The sequence below is a fragment of the Mesoplodon bidens genome (assembly GCF_964165515.1).
Source record: "Mesoplodon bidens genome assembly, chromosome: 17".
NCBI classification, from domain to species: Eukaryota; Metazoa; Chordata; class Mammalia; order Artiodactyla; family Ziphiidae; genus Mesoplodon; species Mesoplodon bidens.
In genome coordinates, this window is record NC_138174.1 from 8,980,666 (window position 1) to 9,002,896 (window position 22,231).

General features: G+C 38.2%; 1 protein-coding gene across 4 annotated transcripts in view; it reads right to left on the reverse strand.

Moving 5' to 3' along the window:
• Positions 1-4,859: 4,859 nt before the first annotated feature.
• Positions 4,860-22,231, reverse strand: part of LOC308605102 (NEDD4-binding protein 2-like 2) — a 77,175-nt gene continuing 59,803 nt past the window's right edge. Inside the window, exons 8-11 of one of the 4 annotated variants that reach the window (XM_081214777.1) lie at positions 11,265-13,021; positions 8,709-8,794; positions 7,358-7,403; positions 4,860-5,125 (exon numbers count right to left, since the gene is read on the reverse strand). In XM_081214777.1, the coding sequence (XP_081070903.1) occupies positions 7,380-7,403; positions 8,709-8,794; positions 11,265-13,021 (1,867 nt within the window). In that variant the 3' untranslated portion in view covers positions 4,860-5,125; positions 7,358-7,379. Of the gene's footprint in view, positions 5,126-7,357; positions 7,404-8,398; positions 8,795-11,264; positions 13,022-22,231 lie in introns of those variants that run through there. The other 3 variants (XM_081214781.1, XM_081214776.1, XM_081214778.1) reach the window with 3 other exon arrangements.

Genomic DNA, 22,231 nt, shown 5'->3' on the forward strand with positions numbered 1-22,231 from the left:
AGACCGTGAACAGCATTTTGAACAGTAACAGTAAAGACCATTGTCTCCCCCAACTTGTGAGCACCAATATCTGGCTGGTGTCCCAACGGCTAACACCACTCTCCCAGGGCCTGTATCTTTTCCTTTTTTTTAATCCTTCTTTATCAGCCTGCCAAAAATATTCTTAGAAAGCTTTGTTGCCTCTACATAACTTTAGAAATATCTTCTTCAAAAAAAAAAAGCACCTCTTAAAACTCAGATTGATTTATGAACAGTAGTATAAACTAGGCCTCCTGAGAAGGACGGGCTACTGCCCAGGTTCATGCCCTGTTGCCACAGGAAAGGGATGGCCTCTCTAGGAGGAGGAGCAGGGAAAGGAGCAGTCTACTGAAACAACAGAAAAGCATCCAGAATTAAGTTCTAAGTTCCAGGAACTGGTGAGCGCCAGTTGGTTGATCACCACAGTACTCTCCACTGTTTCACACTCAGGAGTGTGAAAGAGAGATCCTATTTTCTGAACTAAAATTCAAGATGCATGGACTGAAAGAGACAATATTAAAAATTAACACCATCCTGGAACAATCCGGGATATATGGTGGCTTTGGCTGTAATAACCATTGTAAAGTAAATACATTTTGTTTCTGGCAGCTAAGGTATGAAAATTTTGAAAAGGAATTGTGAAGAAAAGCAATTTCCTCCTAAAACAAAACCCAGAGATTGCACAATAAGCTTCGGTGGAAGGAACTATCCAAGTGGGGGGGGGGGCTCTGCTGACAATTTCACCTTCCTCTTGGGGTTCTGTGGAGTGGGGAGGGGAGGGAGATGAGCTACTCTCTTGAAGAATACCTTCCCAGCATTGGAGGAAGGATTCTTAGCACTTCTGAGAAACAGAAATTTCAAAAGCTTCTCTAAATACTAGGGGAAAACCATAAGGAATGGAGAATATACATGAATCATAAAAATAGTGATGCTTATAATGTATGTATCCTATCATACTTCCATGTATCTACAATACTTCTTACAAGACCGTTTTTACCCAACCTCAAAACTACCTTTTTCATTCTATACTTGCACTCTCTAACATAGGAGCCAATAACCACATGTGGCTATTGAGCACTTGAAATACTGGTCCAAACAACAGCCGGTCCAAACTGAGATTAAAATACACTGAATTTCAAAGCTTCAGTATGAAAAAAAGAATGTAAAATATCTCAATAATTTTTATATTGATTATGTGTTGAAGTGATAACATGCTGTGTATTGGGTTAATATATTATTAAAACTAATTTCATGTTTCTTTTTGCTTTTTTAACTTGGCTAGTAGAGAAGTCTAAATTACATATGTGGCTGACATATTTCTGTTGGACAGTGCTGCATGAGATTTCTGTCCATTTCTATTTCCTTCTATAGAGGGTGTCCCAGGCAGCGTGGGAGAGGGCAGCAGGAAGACACAAAGCTTTGGGGGCTAGAAGTTTTGGCACACTGAGTCTGCAGGGCCTGTGGCAGCTGAAGCGACGAAGTAGATGCTGGAAAATGTGAATGTGCTATTAGAAGAGAGGTCTGAGCTGGAGACAGAGCTTTGGAAATCCTTCCCCTGTGAGAAGAAGATAGAGAAAAGAGCAGACGGCTGAAGAGGGGGCTCGGGGACAGCATTTAAGGACAGTCCTTGAAGTGGATCTATTGAAGGAGAGTACGAGAGACAGAACTGTAAGACAGTGTGTGGAGCCCCAGGGAGAGTTCAAGGAGGAGAAAATGGTTGGCAGTATCTGAAGGTGACCCCAGACACTTCTCCTTTCTCTTAGCTCCCAGATTTAACTAGTCAACAAGCTCTGTTTTCCCCAATTTATTCCTCAGAACCACACTGTTTAAAGCTATCTGTTTGTGTATCTGTTTCCTCCCACTAGACTGTAAGTTCAAAGGCAAGGACAGTGTTGCCCTTGTCACCCCAAGAGCTAACACAGCGTCTGACATTCAGAGATGCTCAATAGTTGTATATGGACACGAACTGCTTTCTCAGTAGATGAGTCTGAGCTTGGGATTTACTAAAGATTAAGACTGAAAAAAGATAGTGATAACGTCAGCTAAGGACTAATGTAAACAGTCAGTGACCTTATTGGCAGATCTGAGAACCACCCTGCTCCCAGATAGTATCTACGTTCAGATCCTTACTGGCCCTATCTAGGTGGCAGCCTCCAGAGAGGAAGGCTACCCCCGAGTCAGAGGATCCCTGTGACAACACTCCTTCATGCCCTCAGTTCACCCAACCAGCTTTTCAGCTCTAAGGTTCTGTTCCATTTCTCTAGAAGGTAATGACCAGCACAATCTCACGTTGCTGCACTACAAACCATTACCATGATAGACATAAAGAAATAATCTTAGGAGTAATTTCTGGCAAATGAAGAAACATTCAAATGTTTCTCTAATTATTACTATTTAACAAGATGTGGAAAAATAAGAGGGTGCACAGGAAGAGCCACTGAAAACCAGGAATTTAACTCTCGAACCTACAGTTCCAAATACCCCACGATTTGGAATGCTTAATTGTAAGTCAGCCCTGGGTTCCTCCCCTGCAGATGCCAAGATGGCAGAAGTCTGAAACCAAGATGAAGTTTCCAAAGCAGCCTAACCAAAGACCCTGTAACATAGTAGAACCATTTAAAATATATAGGTAGTAGCTTCCCAATTTTCTCTAATCCTATGTCCTTTCTTCGCCTACCAAAAGCTTTTATCTGATTTTTTACTCAAAAAAAAAATGCCTTATATACATACTTATTCACCTTGTTACATAAGTGACATGAATTGAACGGACAGGAAAGCATCCCTCTGTGCCTGCTTAGCTGTTTCTATGGTGGACCCCTCATTGCTACAGCACCTCCAGCTCTCACCTTCCACCACAGTCTGCACTATTTGGCCATTCAGAGGTAGTGCCTCTCTACTTAAAACTGCTCCCTCCTGGCTCTTCCCTTATCCTTCCCCTAGAAGCTCGATGGAGGATACAGGAAGCTGGAAGAGGTTAGGGGAAGGGGGACAAGGGGAGAGCAGTCGTGCAGAGTATGTCTGCTTGGCTGAATTGACAGGGGAAATGCTCAGGACTCTGGTGGCCTAGGATAAGTCTGCTAATGCAGAAATGTCCTCTGGATAAGACTGATTTTGCTCATTCTAACCTCACACTGCCTCTGCCTCCTATATTCCTTCCCTCTCTCTATTTGGCATCACACTCCTCCCCAAAGGCAATGACCATAATTCTATTTCCACAGCACCTAGTATTTGCCACTATGTACAGGGACACTTGAGGAGTATAAGTTTTGAAGAGGAAGGATGAGAGGTGGGGAAAGTAGCCCCAACCCATTTTTCTAAAGCTCCATTCTGGAAATTAGGGCAAGGTAATAAAGGCAGGAGCTGGAGAAAGCTGGGGGCATCCTGGAACCTAAGTAGAAGCTTAGATGGGTAGTTAGCTGGTATGCATCAATACAGTACAAAGGAGTCTCAGAACTGGTCACCACCCCTGCCATGCTCATTGTTAAATATTTATGATATTACCCTTACTTACAGCCATGGTGGTGTGGACTCTAATGTATTCATTAGAAATCCATAATTGTTGCTGTCGAAGTCTCCTAAGAAAGCAAACATTTGCCAGATGCTAGAGTCTCCTCTGCTTCAACCCTAATCCTGATCAGCTCTTCCCTGAAATCATCCCATCCCAGGCCAAAGGTAAGTCCAGTTTCACAACGGCTCTAGGAGCCTGCACAGAGAGCAAGACCTTAGGGAGTTCAACCAAACACTGAAGACCTTGGTCTGTCTGGAAGAGACTGACAGTCTAGTAGAAAGATAAACTGAAACTGTACAAAATGAACATAGGAAAAACATTGAGCTAAAATTAAATAAAGTGCTCAGTTCCTGATTAAGCAGACAGAACTCAAATACTTAACTTCCACTCCCTCACTGAAACCCCACGAAAATGTAAAGGTTTTTTGGCGGGGCGGGTAATCATTATTATTTTCAAGTATAAACTTAAAAAAAAGAGAGAAGATCACAGCAACAAAATTTCAAAAACTGGAAAGCAAAAGGCCCAGTGTTAATTAATTTGGAAAAAAATTAAAAAATAAAATTTGAATTACAGAAAGCCAAGAAACAATACCATTTACTCTGCATAACCCCTAAAAATTCAGGAATTGGAAGATTTAGGGCTGGACATGGGGCTCTAAACAGGAAGGTCAGTTGAAAGTCTGTTTAAGAAACAAATGTCCACACAGTCAGGCAGCTGCCCACCCCCTACAGAAGCCTGGAGGTTTATTCTTTGGAGAAGATAAAACAGGATGAGGAGGAGTAAGAGGCAAGATACGGCAGGCAACACTCCCTTTCTGAAAACAGAGAGATTACATAAATGCCTACATGTTGAATAATGAGAAATCACCCCTTAATTTATATTTTTCAAATACGAATTTTTGTATTTGAAGTTTGTTAAGTACAATTAAACTAAAATAATAGTAATAATAAAAATAATTATTATTGTAGTATAGTGCAAGTCCCACAATCCCTAACCAAAATCCTTGAGGTCAGATATGTTTCAGAATTTAGGAAGTTCTAAGTGGGGTCTAGGGCACCGCTGGTAATTTAACACATTAATATTTCTGCAGTAAAATGTCTGAAGAGTCACACTAAGTGGGATAAATAAGGAGTAAAATTAACCTGTCTGTTTGGGTCAAGTCTTGCTGCCAACTTAGTTTTCATGCCAAACATTTAAGAAACAAAACAAAATAAAAACAACTTTTGGTTTTCAGAGGTTTTTGGATTTCAGAATTCTAGAACTGGAATCATGGACCCATACTTGGCTATAGGGCCTATCCTTCTATTCTGATGCAATTTTAAAAATAAGCTACTCAAGTTTTCTGTGCCTTATTTTCTTCATGAAATGAAGTAGGGCAAATATCTTCAAAATTAGATAATAAAAAGTTCAAGTTGTTACCTCTTTCGTTGAGTTTTTTATTAGTAATCAGGAAACTGATTAAGAATAGTTGAACAGATTATTCAAACCAATTTCGGTAGCCACTGAGTGTATCACTCTAAATTATCCTTCAGTTTGCCACTTAGCACTCTTTCTTGATGATGAGGATCTTCAACAGTACCAGGAAGATGGAGACTTCAACTACAAACAAACACAAGCCCAGACAAGTCCAGACAAAATGGTGACATGAATGGAGTTTGCTGTCAGTTTCCCAAACTCTTGACCTATTTATGCCACCCCCTCACATCGAGAACTTCACATTGTCCCCACAGCCCCGCACCCTGCCTAGTCCTGCCTCATTCAAGAGCCTGTCCTCCTGATTATGCCCAACTTCCTGTCTCTAAATCAAAACCTAGTCTATGTCCCATTCCCTGATGACACAGCTATTTACATTATAAAGTTAATAATAAATACACTTAATTCATGCAAATGTGTTAACAAGTTTATTGAGTTGATATGTTGCTCTCCTAGATCAGTGGTCCCCAAACTTTTTGGCACCAGGGACCAGTTTCGTGGAAGACAATTTTTACACGGATGGTGGTGGGGTGGGGGGCGATATATGATGGTTCAGGTGGTAATGTGAGTGATGGGGAGTGCAGAAGAAGCTTCACTCACTCGTCCGCCACTCACCTCCTGCTGTGTGGCCCAGTTTCTAACAGGCCTGAACCGGTCCAAGGCCCAGGGGTTGGGGACCCCTGTCCTAGATAACACAATTTCTGTTCTGCCAGGGGCATTTCAAAGACAAAGGTGTAACCAACTAAGGTACTTAGGGGAAGGGAATTAACCCTAACTAAGAGCCTATTATTTTTCAGGCACTATGCTAAGAACTTTGCACAAGTTATTTCATTTAATCCTCATTTATTATCCCCATGACAGGTTGGTATTATAAATGTAATTTTTTTACAGGTGAAGAAATTGAGGCTCTGAGAGGGTAATTTGTTTAAGGTCACATAGCCAGTCAGCAGTAGCTTCAAGATGCGAACCCATCCTCTTTCCAGCACTCTGCCCTATGTCCTTAAAGAAGTGAGGCAATATAAACACCCTGGCCACCAGCAGGAAGAGGATTTTGAAATAGGCAGGGACTTGAGGCCCCCAGAGCCAACCACATTCTCCTGCTATTTCCTTCTTTCTAAATTTCTGGTTACCCCTTGATGCCCACTGATCATTATGCCAGACACAAATCTAAGAGGCCCATTCTCATGACAATTATAAAAAACCTGTACATGGCTACAGCACTCATAAAATTCCCCAACGAGAGGACAACTAATTAGGGATGACTGCTCTGTGAGGTTCACAGAGGGCAGTTCGTTTAGCATGAATGTAGAAGATGAACATAAAAATCAAAAAAGTATGGTCCATAAAGTGTCCTTGACACAAAATTAGCAGATAGAAAACACTCTGGACTTAGCTACTGCCAAATATACCCATGCTTGTTGCATGCTGCTTATACTGGTGTCACACTGAGGGGAAGCCTCACATAAACTCCATGAGGCCAGGAATGTTTTCACTGCTATATCCTCAGTGTGTAGAACAGTGTCTGAACTGAGGCAACTCGATAAACATTTGTTGAACAAATGAATGGATTTCTTCACCTCCTTTCTCTGGAATTCCTCATAGCCTCTTATCTCTTCCCCTCCTATATTTATCCCACATTTTCCAAATCTCTAAACTCTTCTCCCAGATCTTTAGTCCTTCCCCTTCTTCTTTCAGCAGAACCATGTTTAAAACAAACAAAAACATTTTTACTGGGTATATGTGTATTTCTAGTTAGCTGAGAAATGGAAACAATGAAAAGAGAAAACATATGGTAAATGCAGAGTACCTTCAATTCTTATCAAATGCAGACAGATACATACTGAAATTGTAGCAGCTGTGTTTATTTCATAATTTAGGCATTTGAAAAAAAGTGCCATGTGTTTATTTTAATGTCACTTGATGTCAAGTTTAAAACATGAGTTTGTCTACATGTTTTACCTCTTTTCCTAGAGAATCTTTTAATATTTAAATATAACCTATATCCCTAATCCCCAGCCATCATCACATATCAATCTGGGTGGAGGTGAGGGGTGAGGGGGTGGAAATCCCTCATAAACTGTGTGTTGACAGAATGCTCTAAAATATATTCTAACTAATAAAGTTGGAAAATAAATTTGGCAGCAACAATCTAAGCTTTGTTGTATTTCATAAAAAGATCTACATTTAAAGGAAATAAAAACATCACATGTGCAGTAGCACACAGAGTTGCTATGGTAACAGACTACATTTTTTATATTTACTCTTCAACTGTAGTACATATGAGCTATTACAACCAAATAATGTCAACATCCATTTCCTCCTGATCATATAGAGGTCTCTGGAATAAGTTGTACTTACAGTTCAAGGAATCCTCATTTTTTTAACCAATCTTCTTCTGTCTTTTCTAGAAATCATAATTAAAATACATATAATAATGATTAATATTTGCCATTGGGATTAGGTTTGCACCATCATTTAACTCACACAGGGACACTCCCCAAATGAGAAAAAACATAATAAACATAAATGTCAGTTTAAACATTTAAAGTGTTGCTCTGTGTGTGTGTGTGTGTGTGTGTGTGTGTGTGTGTGTGTGTTTAGGTAGGGAAAAGGTCTCCATGGGAATGAGGAGAAATATGTAGAAAAATGTATTTGGTTTTACTACCTGAGCACACAAACAAATCTACTTTTCCCACAGCTGTGTTTATATGAACAGTTAAGAAATACCTACTATCCTGAACTATATAATTCTATGTTTCACTAAACCTTGATTTTACTATTTATTTCAAAATGTACCTCTGGCATTGCCTTTAGGCACATTTAAGTCACTGTCAACTAATGTAAACAGAATACCAGCCACCCTCTCCTCATTTCATTACACAGAGTACTGGCTTTTCCAAAGTTTCTGTTACCTTTCTAACCTTCCCAACCAGTCCTCCTCCAGCTACCTGGAAAATTAACAGCCTGTCAGAACCATCATGGACCACCAGAACATACCAATAATGAGGTGCTTCCAAGTCAAGTAAATATGAATCTAATTTGTAGCTGTTACTTTATTATAACAAGATAAGATTGAGGGCTGGACAGGAGAATAAGATGTAAAGAAGAATAAATGACTCTCCTAAAACGGGGACCTCAGTCACCCACAGTTGGCCCTTATACCAGCCTACACTACAACAAAGGGAATTAAATGCAACTTTCTCTTTGGGACTAACTGAAAGAAACATGCATAGATTATCCACCCATCCACATACATTCTTTCTCTAATTTAATACAATGGATGTAGCTCTTCATGTTACATTTGATGGAACAGGTTTTCTTTTGTTTTTTTTAAGAAACTAGTTAGAGGGCATTATGCTAAGTGAAATAAGTCAGACAGAGAAAGACAAACATTATATGATATTGCATATGTGAAATCTAAAAAATGTAACAAACTAGTGAATAAAACAAAAAAGAAGCAGACTCAGATATAGGGAACAAACTAGTGATTATGGGAGGTGGGGGCAATATAGGGGTGGGTAAGTGGAAGGTACAAACTATTGGGTATAAGCCAGGCTTAAGAATGTATTGTACAACACAGGGAATATAGCCAATATTTTGTAATAACTGTAAATGGAAAGTAACCTTTAAAAATTGTATTAAAAATTTAAAAATCAGTAAAAAAAAGAAACCAGTTAGAGAAGGTGCTTTGAAAGCCATAAAAATATACCTCTACTGACGTCTTCCACTGCAAACAGATCATCTTCAGTGTCTTCCTGTCAAGAGGAACCACACAGTCGTCGGGCAACAAAGATTCTGTGGAAAAAAAAAAAAAAAGAACAAATTTCATCTCTAATGTCACACATATTTTTACCCTAAATATGAAGATATGCAAACATGATATCTAAACCACCATTATGAAAAAAGCCTGGTTTTGAAGATATTTCAGTGATAGCTAAAGCAGAACTTAGTCTGTCTCAGATCTCTATTAGTAAACACTATCCAGACTCAATAAAAATGCTTATGTATATATGTAAAGTGATATGTATCATAGTTCATATTCTCATGTAAGTACAAATATATACACATCAGTAGCTTCAAGTGGTACTGTCACAGGGCATAAAATTTAGGTAGACATCCTTTCCTGTGACATGTATAAAACACTGCAAGTACAGCAAGTTTAGTTTTCTTGCAAATTGCTCCTTCCACATAAGAGTGTCTGAGGGAAAAAATCCTTACAATTATGATGCTCGTAAGAAAGTCCAAACATTGATTTATACCTATCAGCCATACCAAACCATAGAAAATATTTTTCCTATACTCGCATATCCCTAGTAACGTGGGTAGTTTGGTTTCTTCAGGCCTATGTATGACTCTACTATATAATCCCACTGTGTCTGCAGAGCTCCTAATACTAGAATTCATTTGAGTTCCCTGTTTTATTTACAAGGTCATAGATACACCAGAGCTTTGCATGTCCAACCTAGGTAAACGAATTAGTTTACAGCCTCCACTTCCAGTTTTCTCCTTTCCTTTCTTTAAGCATACACCATTTCCAAATGTAAAATTCTTTCCCTCTGTTTTTAAGTCATATTTGTATAAGCACTGCTTATAATTCACTTCCATTTGGAGCCATCCCAGACAAAACCATAACCCCATATTCTCTTCAACAATCCCTTTAGCACAGCTAACCTCACTCATAAAATATTCATAAGCTTCTCATTTATATTTTCTATGTGCAATAATTTTGTTTTGTGTTAGTCTTGTCTCCCCATTTAGAAGGTAAGCTACTTGATGAATGAGGTCTATTTCCTCTAAAAAGCTTTCCAAAGCTTAATTAATGGATGCTGGATCATTATTGTTGATTACGATAGTATTGTACATTCAAGGGAGGAGGTTTAGAATCTTTTCCCACTAGTGCCTTCATGCTTTCTGGTGCCAATCTAAGGCAGTGATTGTTAATATTTTGGGGTCATGGACGTCCCTGAGAAGCTGCTAAAATCTATGGACTTTCTCCCAGAAAAATGGCACAAAATGCCACAAAGAATTTTGCATATGACTTCAGAATATGGACTTTGGACTAATATTCCCGACTTAAAATGACTTCCATTATCTTTTTAAATTCTCCAAAGCAAGTGCAGTTTAATTTTTAAAATTGGCATGTTTCTTTGGTGCATCTAGGAGGATAGAAAATTGCAGCAAACAGTTACGATGTGATTATTCACAAAGTTGGGAAAAATGATAAACATGATGCCAGAACAGGTTGATAGTTGTGACTCCTCTGACTCTGAGACTTAGCTAATCTTGGCTGTGAGCTGAGTGGACCAAATTTGTCCAGAACAGCAGAAGTTTAGGAGCAAAGTAAAAAACATTGGAAATCAAGCTGTTAAGAGAACCCTAGGCTCCCTGGTAAGTACAGAAGAAAAAGAATAACAGGAAGATACAGGATGCAGGGATTGGAGCTTTACTTCTTGGCTCTTACAGCTTCTGTCCCCAAGGAAGGGGACACATGCAATTGTATGAAATCATTAACATGTGCAATTGACTTACAGATAAGGAAAAGTTGGGATATGTGCCTCATTTCCTCTTTAAGATATTTAGCATCTTGCATAGGCATACTATTTAGCAGAAATTTACTTAGAATTTTACTTGCAATATTAAAAAATCATATTTTCACTTTTTTTAATTCACAGGTAGATTTTTCACTTCCAAAAACAACAACCTTAAGAGCCCAAAGGAACTTTTCAAGTCAACCAGTCAGACTCCTTCCTAACCTTCTTTTCAGTACCCTTCTCAGACAGTTCTTAAAAATTAAATTCAACTGATTTCAGATATTTTTTTCATCACTTAATCTTCATTGTCCCCCTTTTACTATTCTCATATCTATGAGCTATAATGTGAATGAGAAAGGAAAGGGCCATGCGCCAAACAAGGGAAATGTAGAAAGCAGAAAGATTTTTCTTAAAGAAAGAAGTCCATCTCTATTTGTTACATAATCACTGTTTGCCTGTCTCATTCTTCATTCTTCCCACTGTCTGTTGAAACTAAGAGTCCAAGTATTCAACATGCTCAAAGACATTTCAGACAACTGGCTGTGGAGGTGGGGTGGGGGTGGGGCATGACTCCACTGAGCACCATTTGCTACGTGTCCTCCACTTCCACCGCCGAAAAGTATCGCAACATCAATTAACTGCATGAAATCAATAACATGAAGTAGAAACACCGCAAAAATTACTCACATATGTTAAATTGGACTTTTTATTTGTAGCAAATAAACTCAATTTACCCACTGGAACTCCAGGAGATCCAAAAAGCTTTACTAGTTGAAAGGCAAACTCTTGTGATAATGGTAGCTCAAGGGAATCAAAGTAGTCAGTGCTTGTTAAATCTTGGTTATCCTCTGTTTGTGAGAACTGTAATGGTTTAGGTTCTTCCCATGTCTCTAGCTTTTCATCAAAACTTTCATTTAAAAAGTGAAGATCAGAATTGACCCTAAAAGAGTACAAAGTATCAGGTGGGCTGCTTAAAATTTCTGAAGAAGTGAACCTTACATCATTTAGTTTATCATCTACTCTCCTCTGAGAGTTGAAAGTCAAAAATGGTTTCTTGCTTGCAAAAGATATCTTCCAAAAGCTAGATGTATATTGTAGCATAAGAGAAGGAATGGGGCTTTTGTAAAAATACACAGAGTGCCTTAGTCTATTAAATAGTAGGTAATGAGAATAAAATTGTCCACCAACATTTAGAAGAGAATCTTTGACAATGTCAAAGTAAAACCATGATGGATGATGATTGAAGGTCATGTTTTGCTTATCCTCTTCTTCATTATTTATTTCTGAAATTACATCTTTTTTTTCTTCCAAAATAATTTTTATTCCATGGCTTTCTGTTAACAATTCACATTTCCCAATTTCTTTTACATTGATAAGACTCTGTCCCAGTAAGTTAAAGTTTGGTGCCAAACTGAAAATCCTTTTCTGCCTCCTTTTTTTATTCTTTGTTGAGTGTAAGGCATTCTTTAGGCTATCCAGCTTAAGGAAGTGGCTTCCAAAGATATTTGTCTCTGTTTCTATGATAGAATCTATATTCTCAGTTGGAGGTGACAAATCATCATTTTCTATCGATAGCTTCTCTTCTATCAATGTTTCAGGACTGTTTCCTGGTCCTGATGCTCCTTCAGAAGGAGAGATCAATTTAATCAATTGTCCCCTGTTGTCAGGATGAGCCAGTTTTTGCCATCTATCTCTCTTTGGTCTCTGTTCACATATAAACTTATTAGGTCCCTCAGGCCAGCTACCAAAATAGGGTTGTCTATCAGAGCCCAACTGTAATTCTTCATCAGAGAAATCATTTGAGAAAAAAGCCCAATAACTGTTTTTAGATGTATTTACTCCTTGTTCCTTTCTTAAAACTTTATCTGAAGTTCTGGATCCATATTGATGGTACAGACTTGTTTCATTCAGGAGACTCTTATCTAGCATCTCTTTCTTCTGCATAAATGAGCACAGGGTTTCAACAAATTGGTCTTGGATGTGAAATGCCATGACGTCCCTACTTTCAATATGCTTTTCTACCTTTGTGCCAGGGCAGTCATCACTTGCTACATAGGGGAGATTTTGAGTCACTGTTGAATAAGAAACAGAGCTTTCATTTGGCATCAATGACAAATTTAGAAACAAGTCATCATCTTCCTTGGGGAGGAAATTCTTTGGTGTATCGTCCAAGTCAACTACCGACATAACATGTGGCAAACTGTTTTCAGAATTTATGTTTTCCTGTCTCTCATCTTTATGGACATTCACAAAATCTCCTACTTCATTTCTCAGACCACCAGTTAAGGAACACTCTGATTCTCTTTTGGTCTCTTCTAAGTCTTCCTCTTCACTCTGAGATGGGTCCTGATCTTCTGGTGTAAGATAACTTAAGGTTTCAAATGAGTTTTCCTCCATAATTTTATTATGACTGTTCTGCTTTTTTTTTCTTTTTCTGTTTCTCTTCTTGGCTTTGCTGAACCTGTGCCCAGTTTTCTTCAAATCTCCTTCTCTGAAATATAAAAGAATTAAGAAATTCATAACTTAATTACTTATATAACATTATAAACTAAAACATTATACTCAACGTGCAGATATACAAATCATTAGTACAAGAGATTCTAAAGTGTGTGCCCACTTTGTACTATATTTTAAAAATCACCTTTGAAAGAGATATACTTTAATCCTCTAAATGATTGGGTTGACCAAAAAGTTTGTTTCCAGGTTTTCCATAACATAGAAAAACCCAAACAAACTTTTTGGCCAACCCAATAAAATAGCTAGATTTTCTCTAGAAAAATAATTACGTCTAGATTTTCTCTAGACGTAAAAACTTTGGCAATTAAGTTGCTCCATCACACTGTAAAGAACAGTTGATAATGAGCAGCCAAGTTCAGTATTGGGATGATATGCTTCCAACTGCCTAGTGAGCAGTGGTTCTAAACCAGAGGCTCCACCACTACTTTGTGGGGTGTGTGGAAATGTGTGAAGGCATTTCTGGTGGTCTCAATGACTGGAAATGTGTTACTGGCACTTGGTACTGAGGCCAGGGGTGTTAACCATCCTGCAATGCCAGGGACAATTCCACAGTGAAAAGTTATCCCACCCAAACGAGCAATAATGCTCTCATCAAGCACACTAAAAGTTCACGGTGCCCCCTTAATTGAAGGCAATCTTTGATCCTGAGAGAAAAAGGAGGATTTGGGAAATTTTCTAATTTAGGATATAAAGGTTTACTTATCTTCTCTTCCACAATGTACAGATGGAAACATAGTAAAATGTAGTAGAGGAAGGACAATAGATACAGCTGAGGAAAAAAATCCAGGGTAGAGGAATAGAAAAATAAACACTTAAACAAACAAACAAACACCGAAGCAGAAAGAGATAACGAGGAAAAGAGAAGTTGGTCAATTGGCTGGGTGTTGGACAAAAGAACTTATTAAAAACTGCCCCAGCCTCTGGCCTGGTTTATTCCATCCCATGCTGCTGGGCAATTTTCAATAGTCAGGACCCCTGAATACCTTGTTCTTTGTCAACTAATTGCTGCTGCCCTTGTTTATATATTCCTGGATGTTGGTTTAGAAAGAACATTAAGGTTGTAAATCAACTACACTTCAATTAAAAATAAAATTTAAAAAATTTTTAAAAAAGAAGAAGTGTTTATAGCTCCTTATGCCACCAGGAATTATAAGGTTCACAATGCTACTTTGAATATTGGCTTTAAAAAAAAACTATTTAGTGCACACTCACTATATGTTAAGATTATTTAATTGCTTTACATGTACTAACTTACCTAATCTTCACAATAACCATATGTGGTAAGGCAAATGCTAGTTTTACCCCCAACTCAAAAAGGCAACTGAAACAAAGAGAAGCTGAAGAATCTTCCCAACTACAGCCACAATATAAAGCAGCATGGAGGTTCTTCAAAAAATTAAAAATAGAACCACCATATGACCTCGCAATTGCACTTCTGGGGATATATGCAAAGGAAATAAAAACACTAACTCAAAAAGGTATCTGTACCCCATGTTCACAGAAGCATTATTTGCAATAGCCAAAACGTGGAAATAAGTGCCCATCAATGGATGAATGGATAAAGAAGTTGTGGTATATATATACAATGGACTATTATTCAGCCATATAAAATGAGGAAATTCTACCATTTGTGAAAACATGGATGAAACTTTAAGGCATTATGGTAAGTGAAATCAGTCAGACAGAGAAAGCCAAATACTGTATGATCTCACTTATATTTGGCATCTAAAACAAAATGAACAAAAAAACTCATAGAAAAAGAGATTATATTTGTGGTTACCAGAGGCAGGGGTCAGGGTAAGGGGGAATTGGAAGAATGTGGTCAAAAAGTACAAACTTACAGTTATTAGATAAATAAGTATTAGGGATTTAATGAATAACACAATGACTATAGTTAACACTGCTGTATGATATTTAGGAAAGTTGTTAAGAGAGTAGATCCTAGGAGTTCTTACCACTGGAGAAAATTTTTTTTCTTTTATTTTTATTGTATCTATATGAATTGATGGATGTTAACTAAACCTATTGTGGTAATCATTTCACAATGTATGTAAATGAAACCACCATAGTGTATAGCTTAAATTTACACAGTGATATATGTCGATTATTTCTCAATAAAACTGGAAAAAAAAAAAAAAAGAAGAATTTGCCCAGGGTCACATGGCTACTGGCAGGATTCAGACCAAGGCTGACTGGCTTTAGATTCTATACTCTTTAACCATTATACAAAATAGACTCTCAACTAAAAAGGAGAATTTTACACTTCCCTTCTTTTCCTCCTCTCATCTTCAAATTCTCACATGTGCACAAACACAGAGATGTTTATGCTGGCAAGAGTTGAGTCCTTTTGAGGGAAGCAGCTCTTGGGCCCTGACTCCTACTATCACTACCCTAATAGTGTCTTGAGACTTTTTTCTTTTTCTCTCTCTCTCTCTCTGTATGAAAGCAAACAAGGAACACCACCAGAAAGTGCGAGAAGGTAGTGTGGAGCAGGACTCATCTCCCTAATTGAACTTTACATCCAGGTTTTATAAGAGCAATGGGAAGACCAGGGTAGATAGCCTATTAACTTAGGCCGATGGACACAAGGGGCTGGCTCCTCCTGGAGTTAACTCATTTGTCAAGGGGTAGAGGTAGTGAAGAGTGATCACATTCTGGATATATTTTGAAGGAAAGACAAGCAGGAATTGAAAACAAATGGGTTAGAGTATGAGAAAAAGATAATAATCAAGCATGAGTGCAAAGATTTTGGCCTGAACAATCGGAGGGATGAAGTAGCCATTTGCTGATACACAGAAGCCTGTACAAGGTAGGGGTTTGGAGAGAGCGCTGCTAAATCAATTGCCTCAAAGTTCAGCTCAGAGTCTTAACCAGTAAATTAATCTGTCCCTATAGCAGAATTTAGAAAGTAGAAAAGATGACGGCTTCTCTAATACTCCTCAAGGGTTCCTATGTTTTTTAAATGGATTACAGTCTGATAGCTACTTTGAGAAAGGACCTGACAATGATGAAAACTCATGATGCCTGCAGAGAATTTCACATGGATCATGAAAGAATGAGGTGGCTTAAAAAATAAACTATTAGAATCTAGGAGATCACGCAATTTATTAAGGCAGTTTGCTAAAAGAGTTAATCAAAGAAGTCTTAAGGCTTGGAATTTCAATTAAAAATACAATACAATGCCAAGAAGTATGAAAATCCAAAGACTAACTTTATAAGGAAGTGTGTCAGAGACTTTTTCTAGTTCTGCACCATGGAAGCTCTATATAGTGACCACACTTGTTCTAGTACTTGGAACAGGACTTCTGGAAAGAAAAAACAAAGCAATAACAGGGACTTGTGAAGCACCTGGGAGATAAGAGAAGTGATGGTGGTGATAACTTCTGTGAGAATGTATACATTGGATGTGCCTAATCAGTAGATGTATTTATGTATTTATAAAGGGTGAAAGGCTCATCAAACCTATGTCTCACTCATGCTGATTCACTTAGGGATGAATGGCACCACTGAAAGAGAAGAAGCATCACTAAATATGTTAGTCATGGAGAAGAAATCAGAAGAGATGGACGCATGGGCTGTAGCTTTAGAAAAGAAAGGAAGAAATAAGGAAAGAACGAATGGTAACATATCTCTGATTAATAAGATTTTGCTTTTTAGATAATGATTTAGAATCCAAGCTCCTGGGTTCAGATGGAGTGTACTTTTTAAGAATTAGAAAGATAGTGTTTGCTAAGAGACAAGCTAACCTGACCAAGTGAATTGTGACCTGAAGACAAAGGTGAGAGAACATCCAGATAAAGCCAAAATTGACTGCTATGGAGGAGAAAAAAAAAAAAAAAAAAAAAAAAAAAAATATATATATATATATATATATAGTTATTGCTTAATGTTCTTCATCAGGAAAATAATTAAGGGAGCCAGAAACATTTCTTACTGCAGAGGCCTACACACTAATTCATGAAGCATGGGCAATACATGAAGTAAAACTCAATTAAAATACACAGATTATAAAAGAGAGGTCTCACAGCTTTACGGAATGACTGTGGTTGAAATAATCCAGGCCTAGGTCCTCTTGGTTCAGTAATAAGCTAGTAGTGGGATCTTGGGCAAATCAGGTCTCCCTTCTGAAATGGAGATAACGTTACCTTCGTGCAGAGTTGTAAAGATTAATATAGATGCCCTTAAATGACCTCTACCTAACCGATGACAAGTTCTTTCCATCGCCTCTGTAGAACAGAATAACTAATGCCAATGACAAATACTTGCAGCTAGATGGCTGTTCTCTAGTACAACCACACCTTTCTGCTCCCATTATTTAGGGCTGCATATTTACAAGCAGTCAGGTGACTTTACTCCCAAGTCTGTTTATACTTATCATAATGGTACTATAATTATATAGTTTCATTAAACATTATGTCAATCAGTAGAATATGAGTACAAGAAAGAAAGTTTCTATAAAAATTAAATTGAAGTAAGTGACTCAATAAAGATAAAGTACTAAAAGATTGTTATCAAATTAGGTTTAGTCAGGATAACCATAAGGTTTACTTAAAAGTCATAAAAACCTATAAGAATTCTTTGGGTTCTCCCTCCAATTTTCATCAACAGAAACTAGAAATTCCTTAAATCTACACAGTATGGTCAATTAATCTACGACAAAAGAGGCAAGGATATACAATGGAGAAAAACAACAGTCTCTTCTATAAGTGGTGCTGGGAAAACTAGACAGCCACATGTAGAAGAATGAAATTAGAACACTCTCTAACACCACATACAAAAATAAATTGCAAATGGATTAAAGACCGAAATGTAAGACTGGAAACCATAAAATTCCTAAAGGAAAACATAGGCAGAACACTCTTTGACATAAATTGTAGCAATATGTTTTTGGATCTGTCTCCTAAAGCAAAAAAAAACAAATGGCACCTAATTAAACTTAAAAGCTTTTGCTCAGCAAAGGAAACTGTCGACAAAGCCAAAAGATAACTTACTGAATAGGAGAAAATATTTGCAAATGATATGACTGATAAGGAGTTAATATCCAACTTATATAAGCAGCTCGTACAACTCAATATCAAGAAAAAAAAAAAAAAACCCAAACAACTCGATTTAAAAATGGGCAGAAGGGCTTCCCTGATGGCACAGTTGTTGACAGTCTGCCTGCGAAGGCAGGGGACACGGGTTTGAGCCCTGGTCTGGGGGGACCCCATATGCCACGGAGCGACTGGGCCCGTAAGCCACAACTAATGAGCCTGCGCATCTGGAGCCTGTGCTCCGCAACAAGAGGGGCCGCGATGGTGGGGGGCCCGCGCACCGCGATGAGGGGTGGCCCCCGCTTGCCGCAACTAGAGAAAGCCCTCGCACACAAACGAAGACCCAACACAGCAAAAATAAATTAATTAATTAATAAACTCCTACCCCCAACATCTAAAAAATAAAAAATAAAAAATAAAAATAAAAATGGGCAGAAGAGGGCTTCCTTGGTGGCGCAGTGGTTGAGAGTCCGCCTGCCGATGCAGGGGACGTGGGTTCGTGCCCCGGTCTGGGAGGATCCCACATGCCGTGGAGCGGCTGGGCCTGTGAGCCATGGCCGCTGAGCCTGTGCGTCTGGAGCCTGTGCTCCGCAACGGGAGAGGCCACAACAGTGCGAGGCCCGCGTACCACAAAAAAAAAAAAAAAAAAAAAAAATTGGGCAGAAGAACTGAATAGACATTTTTTCAAAGAGAACATGCAGATGGCCAGCAGGCACCTGAAAAGATGCTCAACATTGCTAATCATCAGGGAAATACAAATCAAAACCACAATGATGTATCACCTCACACCTGTCAGAATGGCTACCATCAAAAAGAACACAAATAACCAACGTTGGAAAGGATGTGGAAAAAAGGGAACTCCGGTACACTGTTGGTGGGAATGCAAATCGGTGCAGCCACCATGGAAAACAGCATGGAGGCTTCTCAAAAAACTAAAACTAGAACTACCACATTATCCAGCAATTCCACTCCTGGGTATATATCCAAAAAAAATAAAAACTCTAATTTGAAAAGATATATGCACCCCAATGTTTGTGGCAGCATTATTTACAATTGCCAAGATACGGAAGCAATCTAAATGTCCATCAACAGATGAATGGATAAAAAAAATGTGCCAGATACACACACACACACAATGGAATACCACTCAGCCATAAAAAAATGAAATTTTGCCATTTATAGCAACATGGATGGATTTGGAGGGTATTATGCTAAGTGAAATAAGTCAGACAGAGGAAGACAAACACTGTATGATATCACTTATATGTGGAATCTAAAAAATAAAACAAACTAGTGAATATAACAAAAAGAAGCAGACTCAAGATACAGAGCCAACTAAAGGTTACCAGTAGGGAGAGGGAAGGGGGAGTGGCAATATAGGAGTAGGGGATTAAGAGGTACAAACTATTGTGTACAAGATAAGCTACAAGCATATATTGTAAAAAAAGAAAAAGAAACTAGAAATTCTTGAAAATGCATTACAGGTGTGATTTATACATGAAAAAGGATAAACTCTATGAAACAGAATCATACATAAAGATTGGTGAATGAATGTATATATAAGTGTGCATTTTAAGTATGTATAAAATGTTTAAAGTATTTGTCATTTCTTAATGATTCCTCACTTTCATCAACTTTTTCCAATGAACTAACCTGCCGCCTGTCCCAATCATGTGATAAAAGTTTATTGTAACTAAAGCACCTAGCACAATGCCTGGTACATGGTGGATGTTTCATAAATGTAACTGTTATTTTTCCTACATGTTAACAACAACAAAAATAACCTCATATGTATATCACTGAGACTCCCAGGATGCAATTCAAGATTAGAATGTGGCTATGGCTAGTATGACTTATACAAAAAGAGCAGTTGAATTAAAGAGCTGGAAAATTCTCAAAACATGATTTACTTAATATAATTGCAAATGATTAGAAGTGGAGAAATACTTTCTTTTAAAATCGGTCATATAGAGACAAACTGACAAAGACACCATCTTTATCAGAGATTAAAACACTTTTCTCAGTAATTGATAAAATGAGCTGATCCAAAAAAAGAAAAAGAAAAAAAGAACAAGGATAGCGATGTTATAAAGAGCACAATTAATAGATATAATGAACAAATATGGAATACTACATCCAAAAACTGGAGAAAATACATTCTTTTGAAGCCCATATGGAATATTTACAGAAATTAACTAGGTTATGAGGCTAGCCTCCACATATTTCCAAGAATTACTAATGTACACACCATATTCTCTGACCATATCTTAAAATAACACACACAACTTTTAGTTAACTAGGAACAGATGGGAACTTCTTTAATTAATACTAGTCACTATGAAGACAGAGAGCCAACAAGGACCTACTATATAGCACAGGGAACTCTACTCAATATTCTATGATAACCTATATGAGAAAAGACTCTAAAAAGGAATGAATATATATATATGTATACCTAAATCACTTTACTGAAACTAACACAACATTGTAAATCAACTATACTCCAATAAAAATTAAACATAAAATAAAATAGATAACTAGGGGCTTCCCTGGTGGCACAGTGGTTAAGAATCCACCTGCCAATGCAGAGGACACGGGTTCGAGCCCTAGTCCAGGAAGATCCCACATGCCGCGGAGTAACTAAGCCCGTGTGCCACAACTACTGAGCCTGTGCTCTAGAATCCGCAAGCCACAACTACTGAGCCCAAGTGCCACAACTACTGAAGCCCACACACCTAGAGCCCGTGCTCCACAATGAGAGAAGCTGCCGCAATGAGAAGCCTGCATACCTCAGCAAAGAGTAGCTCCCGCTCTCCACAACTAGAGAAAAAAGCCCGTGTGCAGCAACAAAGACCCAACGCAGCCAAAAATTTAAAAATTTTAAAAAGAAAAACAGAAAAAGATAACTAACAAGGACCTACTGTATAGCACATGGAACTCTGCTCACTGTTCTGTAATAATCTAAATGGGAAAAGAATTTGGAAAAGAATAGATACATGTATATGTATAATTGAATCACTTTGCTGTACACCTGAAACTAACACAATACTGTTAATCAACTATGCTCCAATATAAAATAAAAATTAAAAATACTAGTCATTATGATCCTATTGCAAACATCATTTCTGATGGAGAAATACAAGGATGCCTATTATTACCATTTCCATTCAACATTATATGAGAGATCCTAGGCAAAATAGTTAAACAAGTAAAATAATGAAGAGATTTACGGATTTAAAGAAACAAAACTTTTATCCATGGAGATGACATAATCGTCTACACATAATTGCATAAACAACTTTAAAAATCCATAGCTAGGGCTTTCCTGGTGGTGCAGTGGTTGAGAATCTGCCTGCCGGTCCAGGGGACATGGGTTCAAGCCCTGCGCCAGGAGGATCCCACATGCCGTGGAGCAGCTGGGCCCGTGCGCCACAACTGCTGAGCCTGTGCTCTGGAGCCTGCGAGCCACGGCTGCTGAGGCCCGCAAGCCACAACTGCTGAAGCCAGCGCGCCTGGGGCCCGTGCCCCGCAATGGGAGAGGCCACCGCAGTGAGAGGTCTGCGCACCACAGCAGAGAGTGGCCCCCGCTTGCTGCAGGTAGAGAGGGCCTGAGTGCAGCAACGAAGATCCAATGCAGCCGAAAACAAACAAATAAATAAATCTAGCCAACTGTTTAAAAATAAATAAATAAATAAAAATCCATAGCTAAATTTATACCATTAATAAGAAATTTTTCAAGGTTGCAGGATACAAAATTAATATTAAAAAGTCAAATGCATGAGCGATGCCAGCAAAAATGATGGAGTAACAAATTCCAAGATCCTATCCTTCCACAAAAGCACTGAATAAACTGGCAAGGACTGTCAGAATCAAATTTATTGGAAATCTGGAAACTAATCAAGGATTTATAGCAATCAGGAAAAAGCTGAATCAAAGAAAAAAAATAGCTGAGTCTCAGTAAGAGAGCTTTGTGTATGTTTTTTTATTTATTCTGGTCCCATCTACTGCCCTCCAGATCAGCAGAGATTCTGAAGACAACAGTCGGCATTCGCAACACAGGTCTCTAGTACCAGAAAAAGTAGAGCTGACCTTATTCTCAAAGAATTGTGGTTGTTTGTATTGACTTGTTTGGTGGCACCCTCAGCTCAAAG